The sequence below is a fragment of the Motacilla alba genome, chromosome Z (genome assembly GCF_015832195.1).
Source record: "Motacilla alba alba isolate MOTALB_02 chromosome Z, Motacilla_alba_V1.0_pri, whole genome shotgun sequence".
NCBI lineage: Eukaryota > Metazoa > Chordata > Aves > Passeriformes > Motacillidae > Motacilla > Motacilla alba.
In genome coordinates, this window is record NC_052046.1 from 12,699,538 (window position 1) to 12,716,190 (window position 16,653).

Here is a 16,653-nt window from a genome sequence, read left to right on the forward strand (position 1 = left end):
TTTTACACACTCTTAATTTCCTGCCAGTCTTAAGTGCAATTTATGAAAACCATCCTTACATTTCTGTAAGTATTTTCTATTTTCAACGCTGGGTTTAACAAAACCCCCAAATAATATTCAAATATTCAATAATGGAATTATGCAATCTCTCAAAACTATCTTTTAAAAAGAATATTTGGCTCATCTTTTATTACAATATGCATATTTATTAATTTAACACAGTTATGGATGATTTTAATCTGATTTTATATCTGATTTTCAATAGCAAAATTGACCCTGTTTTAAGATCCCTAGTTCAAATATTGACTTTTCACTACAGATCGTGCATCTACAAACGTAACCCAGCTCTTTAATATTAAGATAACTAGAGAATTTGGAAGCATTCACATTTCAAATTTCCAGATTATCGCAAAAAGGAAACCAAGCTATGCATCAGACTTTTCTAGCAGAATAAAGGGCATTCTTGCAACACATTTTGGAATCCCAGTGAAAACAGCAGCATTCTGTCAACAGTTTACACCAGACAGACGCAGGGAATAGCCCAAAGAAGAGATCTCAGTGTGAAGTTCAGTTCCTTAGTGAATGAAGCTCTTAGTGAACATTACTACACGTGTTCTGAACCAATCCAGAAAATTTAGAACTTACAGATTTGCTATTAATGCATTAGAAGATAAATTCATTTGTTACTGTGATTTTGCTCTCAGTACTCACTCTCCTGTTAAGCGAATCTTACACATTACCACTGCACTGGCCAATCTCACAAGGAGTGCCTTTAACAGCTAAGATGCCTATTTCAAAGGTTATCATGAATGTTTGTCCTTCTCATATCAACTGGTTCCCCACACCTTCCCTTAAGTATTCGCTCTTTCACTTAAGATTGGCTCAGAAATGTCAAATAGACTCCTGGCAATCTTACTTGATTCTTTGTAACAAAATTATCTGCAAGCATAATTTAAACCTTACTTTATTCCTTACATTCTCCTCTACTGTGTTATTTCTCTACTGCTGGTTGCAGGATATATCCTCAGTCACAGGAAATCAGTTTTCATTTTCAGGTGTGTTGCCCTATCTCTATCAGAAAGGTGTACAACACACTCCATCCCTCTGTCAGTCCATCAATCTGGGTAAGGCCCACACTGAAGCTTGAACATCTCCTGCCTCACTGAGTGCAACACGTTTCCCCTGCACTGACAAATGGAACACTGGTCCTACCACAACCACTCACCATCCTACAATGAACATCCTACAATGAACCATCATTTTCCCTAACTCCCTGACCATCTCACATGAGCTGTCTCAGCTTCTCTCCACAAGTTTCTCTTTTACCCAAAAAACGCTACCTGTTGTCCTTCTGAAAATCTGTGACGGTTTCTTTTGTCAGCTTACACCCTCATGTGGCAGTAAGTTTTTAATTCTTGCCTCATCAGCTCACAGTGACAGCTTCCAATATATCTGTTGTATTTTCAACAGATGCCTGTCACAGGTCTGCGATTTGGAAGAAGCACATCAAAAATCATCAACACAAGACATATTCCAGAAATGGACCCTTTAAATCTTTTTTACTCTGGAAACTACAGTGAAAGTTGCAGTTCCTATTCTATTAGTGTTCAAAACATTGCATACAATGTACATTGATATAGTCCTCCCCACTCACCATACTCAATCAGTTTACATTAAGAAAGTTTGGCATTTTTATTTCAATTCTACATAGAAGGAACAAAATCTTTCGCTTGAGTTATGCAACTTAACCCATTAATTGGGTTCCATCTTCTAAGCACTAAAATATTACAAAAATTCGGCCAGCTAGACAGATATGCAAACTTCAGCATAACTCTGCATTCATATATTTGCTTGTCCTTATTTGTTAGCTTCCTTTCCCACAGTATGTAGGCTTCAAGTACTGTTTTGTAAAATTAAGCAATTTCAATAATGTCCCAGCCAATGTCTGACTGAGTAAATATGAAACATTTCACCTCTACAATTACTTGTTCTATTATACTATTTGAGCTCTTACCTTAGTAAAATTATTCAAGTGACCTAGTTTTCTCATATTTGACACGCCCTGTAATTTGGCCACATTTTGGAGAATCTCTCTCATATTATCACAAGGGTCTGAAAAAGAAAAGAGGGTATTAGCAGATACAGTAAAAGAAAAATAAAAATAGAAGAAAAATCTAAACATGCATTCAACACGAAGCTTCATAAATATCAGAGGTACTCTCCTGGTCTCAGTCAGGGAGGCAGAGCACTTTTGCTCCAAGAAGCATCAATCTGAATTATGCCAGGGACCAAAACCATGCATACCTGAGGTCTGTAGAATAAATGCTAAAGGCCATGGAAGAGAGACACTCTTACTTTAAAGCAGATTTTAATCAGTATTTTAGATTTGCAGTTGACAAAGAAATCCATTTAGTGTCTGAAATGCCAATCCTCACATCTTGTAAGTGAACAACTTTACTGTTAATCCCCTTGTAATTTAAAGATGAAGTAAGCTCAAAACCAGAAGTTAAACTACAGCATGTTACTGGCACCCCCATAACTCCTTTTTTCTTCTCCAGACAAAGGGTTGGTGGGATTTTGGAAAGATGAGACCTCTTTTATGCTCTCCACAGTCATGCTTTCAGTAGAGGGCTAGGCCTTTCCAGTGATACTGTAAGTGAACTACAAGGCAAAGAAAAGCCTTAAGAATGTCATCTTCTTTCTTCTTAAGGGTCCCATCCCAAGAAAAACAGATTAACAAATGCCACCCAGAAACGACTATTCATACAGCAACTGATGACCCTGTATTCTGCTAGAAAACAGAGAAGACATACCATGATGAGAAGAGACACTCTTGTCCCACTTTTGGAATAAAGGTTGGAATTGAGGCAGAGTAGAACAAGCTGCACAGAGTGAGGCTGGGCCCAGGGAGCTGCACAGGGAGCTACTGTAACAGACACTGCAGTAAGTTCTGTATGTGGTGTTACTGTGGCAGAGCAGTTTTTAAAGGGACCTATTTGATGCAAGATTCTCGTGGAGTTTTAGATTAGACATGGAGGATAGGTATCAGCAGTTTGAGAAAAATGAAAAACCAAGGCTATCCTGAAGATGTAAACTACAGAAAGTAATATATTACCAAAAAGAAGAAATAACTGCATTTCATAAAATGAAGTCTTTAGAACAAGCCTGACATCTAAGAAGCAGCAAAGAGAGAGCTTTTGTGCACACTAACTTTGGTAAGAAAAACTTGCCTCCTACTACAGAATGGAACAGCTACAGCTGAGCGGGTGGCATATACAGAGCCTTTTACACTCCTGTTACTCATAAAAGTGTGTTTGTGTATATTTCATTATGGAAAGGAAATCAAGCATTGGAGATGTAAAGAAAGAATCACCTGCACTGCCTCTCTACCAACCACGCTTTTACATCACTTCCTGTACTTTAAAAACTTAAACATATTTAGAAAAGGAAACATAAGTAGCAATCTTACTAGGATATATCCACAATGTGTTTGGACAGACACTACCTGTATTTGCACCATCACCAGGAATCAAGACATTATTTAAAATTATGACACTTACAGGCAGGCACCCCAGTTAAAGTGTACCAACCTGTTAACCCACTGCAGCCAATGAAGATTTTGTCTATCAGCCAATGAAATCAACTGCCATCAGCTGGATTACCTGCTGGATGCTTACTCAAGGGTAAGGTAAGCAATTGTATTGACTAGGGTGTTTATAATTAAACTTTAGCACATGTAGAGACATGCTACTGTCACATCATACAATTCTGGTAATTTTCAAACAAAGCATCAGTGAGATTTTGGGAAGATAAGGTAAGTCTTAAATGTGAGCATCAATTTCTATTGGCACCAGCTTGATGTGAAAGATCCTTTTCTACAAATTTACTCAAAGCATATGTGAAGTCAACCATCAGATACACAAGCTACTACACTGCTATTTAGTATTCATAGTACAACCAGGCACCTAATAACTTTGAATTTTAACTGGAATATGTGCATGGACCTCTTTGCATCCCTAGGAAAAAAGAAAAAAATATTTTCTACCATTACAGAAATTAGAGACAGTGAGAATCTTACTGGATCGATACCAGGTTTAGGATTCCTCTGCACAATTTGCTTTTCCAGGTCTTAATTCAGTTTAAGAGGTTTGCAATAGCATAAGACTCAAAATCATGGAATCGTTTTGATTGGAAAGGACCTTAAGATCACCTAGTTCCAACGCCCTCGCCATGGCAGGGAATCTTTCACTAGACCAGGTTGCTCAGAGCCCCATCTAACCTGGTCTTGAACACTTTCAGGGATGGGGCTCACTGATAAAAAGTGGTTTGCGTTAGTTAATGACACCAGAAATAGTTTATATCATAAACTTACTTTCAAGAGAATGTACAAGGAGAGGAAGATAGCTTCCTCATAATCTGATTTCTTTGAAAGTACAATCTGGCCCAAATCTGTGCTTTGGCTTGCCTTGGGTAATCTGTGGGAATTTCCCTGGCTCACAACACTTTTGGACCTGTAGAATTCCCCTTTACACCACAATAAAGATCCCAGGTAAGCAGTTTTAGAGCAACATAACTTTCCAAAATGACTGAAAGGATGTTTTGATTTTGAAAGTGCAGATGGCTACATATCCACAATAAGCTCCTATAAAAACTAAGCTCACTGTGGGCACAGGAAAGACCACAAGATTAGCTCAGAAAACCTCCTGTGAATTAGCAATGGACATTCTTATTCAGCTATCTGATAAAGCTGGCATTAACTCAGAAATGGCCAAGTTGTCCTGTGGAAAAAGGTAGTTTGGATGTGAAGAAATAAGGACACAACAATACTACAATTTCCCATATTAACAATTCTGCAGCAATGACAGATCTGTATGATAAGGACACCTAAAGAAAATGTATACTGAAACAATTTTCCTCTATTTTTGCATGAAAAACAACAACTTTTTCCTCAATGTGTCCTCTTTCACTTGAGGAAAATCTCGTTTTCAGAGACTGTAAAGTTTGAGGAAAGACAGGTTTGTGGTGCTTAGCAGGGCAGTCAGGTATTTCCCAGAAGCTTTATTAACAGGTAAGTAATTTGAAGCAAACTAGGGACTCCAGAGCAAAAGCTACCAAACTGTGAGAAAACTGAAAACATGACAGACATTTCTGCTACTGAACTGATAATATAAATAGAGCAAGTTAGTTGTCTCACTTTTCAAAACCTATCAAAACCAATACTGCCACGGAAAAACAAGACAGTAAAGAAATAAAGACGCTCTTCACAGTATATTACCTCAGAAGGAGCTAAAATAACAGAAGCCTTTTTGGTCAAATAGTGTCAGGTGAAGTCTTGTTTTAAACTTCAGAAGAACCTTCTCCTATTAAAAATTTAACAAAATAATTGTGACATACTTCAAGGAAAGACTGGATATCGTCTTTTTCCTTCTTCTGAAAATGCATCATACATTACAAAGAAGTAGAAAATTTATATTACTTATTCAAGTAGTACTCATTTTAGTAAACGTAAGGCCAGTAAGGAAGGTAGGCAGGCCTAAGAAAATTTCATATCACAGATGAATTTGAACAAACCAATGTGACTTCATAAGTGGCGATTCAGTCTTTCGCTAGTCTGTCCCTTACATTGAAATGGACTTGGAAATAGACTGAATACATCCTGGATTCTAAAAACTAAGCATGTAGCTTTCCTGTAATCACAGATCAGATCCAGCACTGTCTATCTTCCTGTCACAAAATCTTACAAAGGCACGATAAAATACCAAGTAATGTAGAAATAGCAAAAAGCATAGCACAAAATCACAGACTGATTTTCCAAAGAAATATCACACCTCAAAATTTCATTGTCAAGGTTAACAGTTCATCTTGTTTGGTGGGAGGGTTGTGGAGGGAGAGGAAGGGGCTATTGTTGCTGTTTCACAGATTCAAAGAATATTCTAAATTGGAAGGGACCCATAAGAATCACTGACTCTAACTCTTTGGTAAATGGCTCATACAGGGATTGAACTCAAAACCCTGGTGGTGTTAGCACCATGCTCTAGCCCACTGCACTCATTGGTGTTGTATGTGTTAAGGACCCCCAGTTCACATCACTGCTGTAGAGATTTCTTAACTCTTACTCTCTAGCTCCTCCTGTTTTGTATCTAAAACAAAAAACCAAGAAGATAGGCTACTTATTATTTTAAGACCCCTGCAAAAGTCTTTTCTTTCCTGACTCACTGCATTTATTACTGATACACTGACTTTTATTGGGAGAAATTTCTTCACCCAGAGAGTTGTCAAGCACTGGAACAAGTTGCCCGGGGAAGTAGCTGAGTCACCACCCCTGGAGGCAATTAAAAGATGCACAGATGTGGCACTTAGAACACAGTTTAGTGATGAACATGGCAATGTCTGGCTTATGGTTGAACTCAATGATCAACAAAAATGATTCCACCATCTCCAGCTGGCCCACAGCAACAACCAAATATCTTCACATTCTTTCCTATGGTGCTTCCGAGGGTGGAGCTGTGCAAAATGACTGGCTCTTCTTCCAGCTTTCCTCTGCCAAAAGACGTGCAACCCCTTCCCTTACTTTCCTTCCCTCTCCTGTCTCACCGTATAATACATCCTTCTCCTTTACACTACTTCAGCGCCCATCTTCAAATTCACGAGAAAATTTTCCTGCCAAGTATCTCAGTAGAATCCTTTTCTTGTTCTTCTGACTATGTTCATTCTCTACTGAGTTACTGACTCAAACTGAATACTAAATTCTTGCAAAACCCACTCAGAAGTAGCTGGGCCACTGAGCCATTCACGGGTAGAGTGGTGGAAGCAAGACATACACATTCCACATGACACTCAGTAGAAAGAGGTCCCTTTTTTTTTCTGCATGGACTTCACAATTGGAAAGTTGTCCCAATTACTCTACACAAAGCCACTTGGCTCAAATGTCTTCTAAAACCTTGTTGATACGTATAAAAATTGCAAGTCAGCCCACTTGTGTCCTGCAGCAAGAGCTTAGCTTGCTCATCAATTTTCTCATTTTCTCTGTCTGCTTTTTGTTGGACAGCAAGAACTTTGAAGTAGCAGCAGTTGTACTGTTTACTTCTGTTTTAATAACAGAGTTTCTCACCCACAATTCTTTGCACTAACACCCTGTACTTAAAATTATAATCTTTAGCACAGAGCAAAGCTGGTGGTTTTTTACAACTCCAGCCTCAAGAACTCCATGACTCTCTACGCCTAAAAGTAATTCACAGATGCTGTATATCAAAAATCTCCAATGTTGTGTTGTTGTTTGTTTTTAAACTCTCATGACCTTTCAAGGCTTGACTCATTTTTTCACCCCTTCAGGACCATGACATCGTTTTTCCCCAATGAGAGCCATGATGCACTCTGACAGATCCCATTCTCCAGAGAGAGAGAACATGACAGAAGTCCAGCTACACAAAACAGCTAGCACTCCATCTAATGCAGGGATAAAATTGGACCAGCAATAGCTATATTAGCACAAGTGAGGATTCCTTTTGCCGAACAGATTTATCAGCATTGTTTGACCACATTCAGTATGCTAGAAGCACAATTCGCTGTTCTGTATGCGCATGTGAATGAAAAAGGAAAAAAAAAAAAAAAAGAACAGCAGGCTTTAGCACACAAATTCAGTAACTGGGAAGTCAGGCATGAGTTAAACTGAGGAGTGTGTATTATATGCACCACTTGGTACCTGCTGAAACAGTATGCAGTACTGTACACAGTAGCCAACATGTATATATATTCAGTAACTCTCAAGAGAGACTGGTGTCACAAGAGCAGCCGATGTCACACCTACTAGAATCACAAGGCCAGAAAGTGAAATAAAAGATTAAATATTTCTAAATACTTCCTTTAAAGAAGGAAGTTGAACTTCACTACAGTCAATCATCTCACCATTGACATACAAGAGAAGTTATCTTCCTCTTACTGAAAGAATTACAGTAATGACTGGATAATGGATCATTCCAGTGAACCTCCTATACACCTCTATATTTATTAGATATTTTTAAAGTGTAAATGCCATGCAATTGCATATTGTTAACCAGTTCTTAGCTTGTTAAAGTACACGCTGCCAAAATGAAGGCAGTTGAGTGAAATACACCAATGAGAAACATTTATGAACTATTCCCCACTTCCCCTGAAACAAGTTATCAGTTATTAAAAGCAGTGAAACATTAGAAATCAGTTACTTAGAGCTGCCTATGTAAGACTACATGATAAGTAATCAGCCTTATAAAACACATTTTAATCAAGACCTTTAATAATGAAATGAGACATCAACAGTAAGTCATATTCTACCATTATCAACCAGTTGCAAAAAAAAAGTAAAATCAGGACACTTATATAATCTTCTTGATATTAAAGTATTCTAAATTTACACCTAATTCAAAAGGTGGAAACTGCACAGAAAACCTGAGAATATGAAAGAGGAGAAAGCTACATAAAAAAAAAGCAAACTCTGTGACACAGATCACTCCGGTATTAACACATCAACTCTACTTTGCCAGAGCCTAAAAAATTAGTGCAAGAACACTTTACACTCAACATGTGATTTTCAAAACACAGTAACACATATTTAGACTGAAGGTATGTCTCAATTTATAGTGTAAAACCAAAAAAACCTGTCTGTTTGTAGTATCACGTTAATGTAGTTATGTTGAAAAATGTACTGAATACTAAGCCAGATAGATATCCTCTACGATCATAGTTAAAATTCTATGATCACACTTCAAGCTATAAATACTTCATACGCTAAGTTTTGCCAAATAAGACTTGAAATTTTTTGATTTGAAAAATTCACATGCATATCAAGTTTTAACAATTGAGAGTAACCCCTTAAAAAGTACCTATGACTAAGTGTGATTTCAGCAGAATGCACCGAGAGATTTATTTAGTTTGATGCCCATCGCTTTCATGGGGGAACCATACAAAGAGCACTTTATTTTGAATATAGGTAAGTTCCAGTAACTCATGTACGTGAAAATAGAAAGCAAACAAAATCTAAGAACTGAGACTATTTTCCCCCTTGTTGCTTAAGAAAGCTTAGAATATATGAAACAGGCTCACTAATATGGAAAAAAGTACACATCCTCTCTTTCATGGCAGTCAGCAAAGAAAGTCTCAAAACTATTCCTCTCCCCCTACATCACTCAGGTAAAAAGCTCATACACAAAAATACCTACGAACTAGAAATCAGTGGAAAAGACAGTGTACTCAAGGTAGGATCTAGTAATCACCAGAACTTCAGACAAACAGGAAATCAAGTATCAGGATTACTTTGGCATACATGTGTTCCAAAAACATTAGGTAAAATTTAAATGCCTACCATGATTGTACAGATATCTCTTCTGCAGATGTGCATAGATGCTGTAAATTAAAGGACTTTTTTTTACTTTAAATTTTAATATTCTTAAATACAAATAAAGGTGGCAGGAAATAAGCAGTTTGGTGTTCCAATCAGCTTGAAGAGCAGCTCCAAAATGAACCACTTTCCAAAATGTGGTCTTATAATATTATTTCTAACCAAGACACTGAGATTATACCTGTACAAAAGCCATTCTTATGTCCTCACCTAGGAATTATGTTAATTATTCCCAACGTGTGGTCTTGTATAGCAGCTTTGTAAACAGCATTCTTTACTGCTAAAACTTCTAAAAATTGGGGTTTCATTGATGAAATGTTAAGAGCTTTCCCAGGATAGAAAGAGAAAACTGAAGGACCATTCCCAAGGATAACTACAAGGCTGACTTGAAAATTAATTACATAGAGTTTTTGATAAACAAACTATTCTTTAAATGCTTTATAGCAATACAAAATCTAGTGTACTGCATAAACTTCCTCAAAGACCAATTGTGAAAATAGTATTAAATAGTATTAGTGAAGTCTACGTAAGGTACCAAGGCATATTAACAAGACAACTCTTTAAAAAAAAAACTTGTCTATTCACAGAGAGAAAATATTTAATTTAGTCCTTCATTTAAATGTACAGTTATATCCTCAACTCCCAGGAAGACATGATGTTGATAACAAGAATCATCGCAATAAGTCTTGATACATATATTTGTGAATTACAAACTTATTCCCAGTTCCCCCACCTCTTGCCCCTCAAAAAAATCCCACCAGAATGTCATCTCTCTGCACTGCAAGATACACAAGTATAACTAATGCATATTATCATGACTAAAACCAAACTTGAATTATTGTCTCTTGAATTTTTTATCATGATCACTTAATAACACACTAATATAAATTATTCTGGAATATAGTTAAATTCAGGAAGAACTTCCTTTAAACTTCCAAAAGCTCAGATGTTTAAAAGAAAAAAGAAAAAGAAAAAATAAAGGAGACAAAATACACAGAGGGTCAAAATGCTGGAGGCTGGGGAACATTCCATAACTGTGTGACTACGCATTTGTTTGCCCTGTTGTTCTGCTCTCTTCTCCGCAACAATTATAAACTACTGCCAAGGTTGGAGTGACCCAGTACAACTGTTCTTATGGTCAAGAGCCAGTAAAAGCCTTTCCCAGATTTACAAAATTGCTTATGTCAGTACACAAATCAAATTAATACTTCCCATAACATCAACAATAAATTTGAATGGTGAATAGAAGTTTATTGTAATGGTTTAGAAAATTATCTTCAGTTCCTCCAATCCATTTTCTTCTTTTCTGCCACCATTCCTAGAAGCAGAAATATCAGGATGGTTGTAATTTTCAGTTGTTTTAACAAAATGCTGTGCCTTTCTGACATCTTGCAGCCAGTATTTGGAGAGTGGACCAGGCAAATCTGCTTTCAAAACTACCCAAGAGAATTTTGATCACTTATTTCTCTGAATATTATCAAACTGAAATATTATCTTATTCTGAGACTATTTTCTCAATTAGCATTCTGATTCTTCTCTGCATCATTTCAATATGTTCAAGAACCTGAAAGCATAAATGTTACATGGCTCTTACCAATAAACTCAAAGCTGTCAGAAGCAGCCACTGTCCACAGAAATATCCTGTTAGACAGGCCATCAAGTAAGAAGTCCATCAACATTAGCAGACGTAGGATCGCCCAGTTTGCCAGCCAAGACATGAAGGGCAATTTGCATGACATGGAAACAGCAAAGTAGTAGCATACTCAACTTCAAACATTAATACAGGGACATAACTAGAAACTACAAGTAACTCACAAACAGCACTGACTGAAGCAGGAAACATTTAAACTGCAGCAAATGTCATGCGCTGATTTCCCCACCCTAAAATGCTACATAACCAGAGGATTTCAAAACAGGGCTGACTGATGATATTTGCAGGCTTCATTCCCTCATATTAAGGGATAGGACATTGCCTCCTTGCCTCACTCAGGTAATACAGCCACATTGCTGTGACCATTCAAGACTTCTACTCTTTCTCCTGAAAAAGGACAGGAAGTGTCAGTCATATTTATAGATTTCACAAGATCTAAATAAAATTCTCTGAAGACAGAAGACACCTAATCTGTTGGTCAATCTCAACTTAGAAAAACCTATCCAGCTGAAATAACAGGCTAAGCTAAAAACTGAGCTGCAAATGCCGCATTTATAGAAACAGCAAGATTTTTTCTATTTCATTTTTTTGTACTTCATGAAAAAACCCAGAAGTCTACCCGTGACACACACATATGGTTCGCATAAAGAAGGAGATGAACACATTCTAAATTCTCTAGATATGAGGTTGCTCAAACTGAATCCTGACTTCACTGATACTCAGGAGGTAACAAAGGAATAAGATTACTTACAGATTTAATAATTTGTTTTTAAATAAGCAATTTCTAGGCAACAGCTGTTCTTGACAGTCCTCAATTTTTATGAAGTAATTATTTTTAAATATATGTACTTATTTATGGTCTATGTACACTTCAAGCAGGAAACCAATCTTCTATGCAGCTAAAAAAACCCAAACAAAATCCCCGTGTTGTTCACCACACACCTTTACATGAAGAGATTAATTAAATTATTCCTTACAATTACTGTGCATTTTTCCATAAGTTAAGGCTGTATTGTTTTGCTTTAAACACCTTAACTCTAAGCATAAATATCTCCTACCAATCATTCTGTAGACTTGAATAAACAGAAGTAGTTCAAATGAACACTTATGCAAATAGGGCACAGAGATGTACTTACTTCATGTCAGCCAGACAACTACTAACTCACAGGAGCCATTTCAAAGAGGGCAAGTAACAGCCATCTTTACCATTTTGCCACCCTTTTTCTCTCTTGGAATAAATGGTTACTGGAAGTATAATTTATAAACAGCATGAAATTATGTTCTTTAACCATTTTTCAAACTGAAACAGAATTTAAAACTTTCATTTTGCATCTCAGACAATTAAACACAATTCTACTAAACAAGCAAATAAATAAATAAACTTAAAACTGTATTTCTGAAATGTTGCAAGAGTAACCAGTTGAGTGAATTTTCAGATGTACCCAAACCCACAGCAGTAGACAGCAGTTGAACTAAAATGAGCTTAGAAAAGTCTAGGTAAAAAACCAATAAATTTAGGAAAAAATCTCCGCTTCTAAGAGAACGTTCATAAAGGCTATTACTCAGGTTAATTTTTTTAATGAACAACATTGATTCATAGGCTATTGCTGTTCAGGTAGCATTCAGGTGAAGAGACTTCCTCATTATATATTATTCACACAAACTTATGCAGGCCACTAGTGACAGCTAGAAAGCTTTCAAGTATGTGCTAGTAAAATTCAGTAACATAACTAAAAAATATAACTGTAAGTATTTTTTGTTTGCTTTTTGGAATTGGATTTTGTATTTGGTTTGGGGTTATTTTACTATACTTTCTAATTTATGCATCTTTACCAGTGTTCCTCCTTTACATCAGATGCAAAGATTTGATGAATGCACTTTTCACTATTCATGTTCTGAAGTTTTGCTTCCAAAATTTTCCATCACCTCACCAGATGATGGGCAAATGAAAGAAAAAAAATTTCTGCAACATATACAAATATATATATATATGCAAACATATACAAATACCAACATTACAGACTCTTAAACTAGAACAGATACATTTTATTGTCACAGTTACAAGTGCTCAAGTTAAAAAATTGACAAATACCAGCCAGCACTTCTGTAGCACTGTTATGTCACCTACCCTCCTGCATCAGAACTATGCACAGGAGCACTGCTCAGTGTGCAAATTCACCTGCACTACTGTACAAGCATCTACCTGCCTGCATGCAGATAAAACACTCCCAAAGAAAAGCAAACTTCTTACTTTACCTGATCTTTTTTGTAGTTATCTAAGCCTCAAGACACATGTTCTTGTCTCAGTTGCAAGAAGGTAGTTAGTATTAAAAGTAGATGACTTGTGCCATTTACTGTTTTAAAAAAGAAATCTCAGAACGAGTTTCTGTTAATATAAAAATTAAGAAAAACTTATATGATTTTTCAGTACATTCCCCCAAGTCAGCTGTCATTTCAATATCACTTCTTAAGCTGCCCTGTAAAGCTCTTCAGCATTGTTCCTTTCTGCAGTGTCAGAGTTTGTATGACTATTAACAGAAGGAAAACTGCAATTTTTAACTATGGCTATTTCACTTCTTCCCACTTTAAAGAAAAGTAACTGTACCTGATGTTAAGCATCTCTTCCATGTTATTAGGGTAAAACTTCTGAGATTGCTAGATAACTGGTAAAGTACGGGTGAAGGTCATCAGCTTGGGCAAGTGATGCATTTCTTTATGGACAGGAGATGGTTGACACAGCTTCCTTGTTGACTGTATTTATGATGACGAGTGAGTTTCTTTAGACAGCATCTACACTGCATAGGCTCTAACAGGAAAAAATGCCGAAACTAAGCATTGCTCTACTCTCTAAGTGGGAGATGCTAGGAAGCAACAAAAAACCCATGAATAACATTTCTGACAAAGATTCAAGTATTTCAAGAAGGCAGCAGGAGATTTTGATACTTCAGCCCTTGGGGAGGAAGGAAGTATGTTGAAGAATGTCATGAAAACACAGCATTGCTTAAACATCTACGAAGGCGTTTGGATCGGTATAGAGATACTGATCCAAATCACAGAATAATCTCTTGTAATAGAAAGTACAAGATCTTAGAACACTCGTTCTATTCTCTGACCACAACAGCAAGAACAAAGAATCCACACACAAAAACAAATTTAGAGGTGCTGTACTCAAAAACTTTAAAGACAGACATAAGCACAGATCTTCAAAGACATGGTAGTACCCAATTCCTACAGAAATCTTAACAACAGACAAGCAAGCCATAAGATTTTAAAGTGGTCTTTTGCTGAAAGTTTTCTTTCATTAAAAATGTGGTTCTTGTTTTGAAGAAATGGAAAGTGGAAATATTTTAAGAACACACCATCTTAGTAGTTCTGAGAAGTCTTAAGATTATAAAAGCAGTGCTTAGGAATCAAAGCCAAAGGTACAAAAGGGTTATTAATCTAACTGGGACAATGCACTATACAATTTCAAAACAAGAGTCAACTAAAGCACAAGTGCAAGCACAAGTGCATACAGGACAGTTAAGTGTATGACTTAATTCTGAAGTGCCTGTATTCAGCACTTTAACTCTCTTACTTTTAAAACCTATCAAAAGCTTACACATTGCCAGAAAAGTTAGCAGGCCACCATCATTGATCACTTTCCCTTTGCTCCTCCTATATAACAAAATACTCCAACATACAAAAATAATGCAGCATAGTATCTCTCAGTCAGCAAAGTAAGAGGCCTCTCCAACGGTTTTTGCCCCATTGTTGCATACTTCACGCCTCAGGAGACTGAATAAAAAATGTTACTAATTATCTTCTTATGACTGCTACAGTTTCTGTTACAGACTCACAAACAAGGGAGCAAAAAACACCTATTGCTCTGTGTCACCTGCTCGAGAACAACATCCTGCTATAGCTACCCATGAAAATTATGGCATGCTGTAAAGTGAGAGTGAAAGGTGCCCACACATTTTGATTATCTGGCTATTTTAAAAACACTGTTTCTATGGTGTGGCGGAGCCCCACTTCCCCACGTTTTCAAGCTAGGCTACATTTCCCTCAAGTACAGGAGAACCACCTAAAGGCTTTCTGCAACAGACTTTCCATTAGCGTGGAAGAACTGCCTATGAGCCATCAAAAAGTATGCACCAGCTGCCGTCTCTGCAGTGGTTTCCCTACTGCCACGCTGCAAGCAATACAAAAGGGTTATTTTCTGCTTCCCCCACCACTCAAGTGTCAGATGTGCTTCTTCCACACTGATGAAGAAAGCTGGAAACAGTATGGTCATCAAATCTCAAGCTGATTTTGGAAACAAAATTCATCCAGCCTTCTTTAACTATCCCACAAATAACCCTTAAAAATGCCTGACATTTCTGTGGGCTGTAAACTGCAAATAGCATCCCGAGATGTTTGCCCTGCATGCAATGCATTATGATATACCATGTGGGAACATGGACTCAAATACTATGTGGTTTAAAATTATGGAAGTACAGTAAGATAAGTAACACCATTTAGACCTCATGAAGTTAAATGAACCCTTTATGTTTTATTATTACCTACATGACAGGAAAAAAATGAAGGCAAAAATGGAAAGAGAATTTTCTCAGATAAGACTAGTAAATTTTGTGGTATCAGTCTCAGGGAGGAAAAAAACAACTATTTTTCTCAGCTGCTGCTTTGTTCATGTATGTCCTGTGTTAGAAGACTCAACAGGTACAAAATCTCTACAAAATAGAATTAGTTGTACAAGAAAAATTGATAAACCAAAGTAGAATCTTGTAATGCATGTTTTTGAATAGTAAATGAAAGTACTAATGCTTGAGATAGATAAGATAGGTACATTTCAGTTGCTTAAAGAGTTCACTATCAGCAAATGAAGACTGCTACCCCCAAAAAGGAGGAAATGAACACATACACACAGACAAACAGCACTCTACTCAACTTCAGTATGCAGCTGGCACTCCTGCACCAGTAACCAAACAAGGTCTGAAAAGTTCCTAATAGCCAGTGCAATCTCTGAGCTACAGGATTCCAAGAAAATAGGGATCCCTTGAAGGAAGATGAGCCTGACAGATAACAGATAATGAACCGTGAGACTGCTCTCAACTTTCCCAGTTCCAAACTACTCAGGCCTTCAAGATCCAAGGACAACAGCCAAAATTACAACAAAGGAAGAGGTGTTGGTCACCCAGCAGTACTAAGGTGATTCAGTTAGAGGTGAGCAAAGAATCACAGAATGGTTTGGGTTGAGAAGGACCTTTCAAGGTCACATAGTCCAACCTCCCTGCAAAAACTTAGGAGCACATGAAGTGTGGATTACACACGCCTTTAACAGTGCCCAGAGCTCCAGCAGGTGTATGTGCTTCTGTGATTCAACTTCAAATGCCTGTAAAACAGTCAGAAACAAAGAAAAGGTGCACAATATTTGTATTGTGTTATATACACAACCATGGCCAAAGTCAGTGGAAAAACTCCTACCAAATGCACTTATTGGGTTGACACCTCCAACTGTTGTTTCTGGCCTTTGGAAGTTACGAGCTTGATTCAGTAGTCTAATTAAACCAATCTCTCATCCCACTGCTAATTCCTTCCAGATGACTGCAGTGGGAGTTGTACTGGTGGTGAGTCTGTCCTCCTTTTC

The 16,653-nt window shown here is 37.1% G+C and overlaps 1 protein-coding gene across 1 annotated transcript in view; it reads right to left on the reverse strand.

Annotated features, from left to right (window-relative positions):
* RICTOR (RPTOR independent companion of MTOR complex 2) overlaps window positions 1-16,653 on the reverse strand; it is a 75,553-nt gene that overhangs the window by 55,293 nt on the left and 3,607 nt on the right. Inside the window, exon 3 of the mRNA XM_038125777.1 lies at window positions 2,015-2,112. Within this exon, the coding sequence (XP_037981705.1) occupies window positions 2,015-2,112 (98 nt within the window). The remainder of the gene's footprint in view (window positions 1-2,014; window positions 2,113-16,653) is intronic.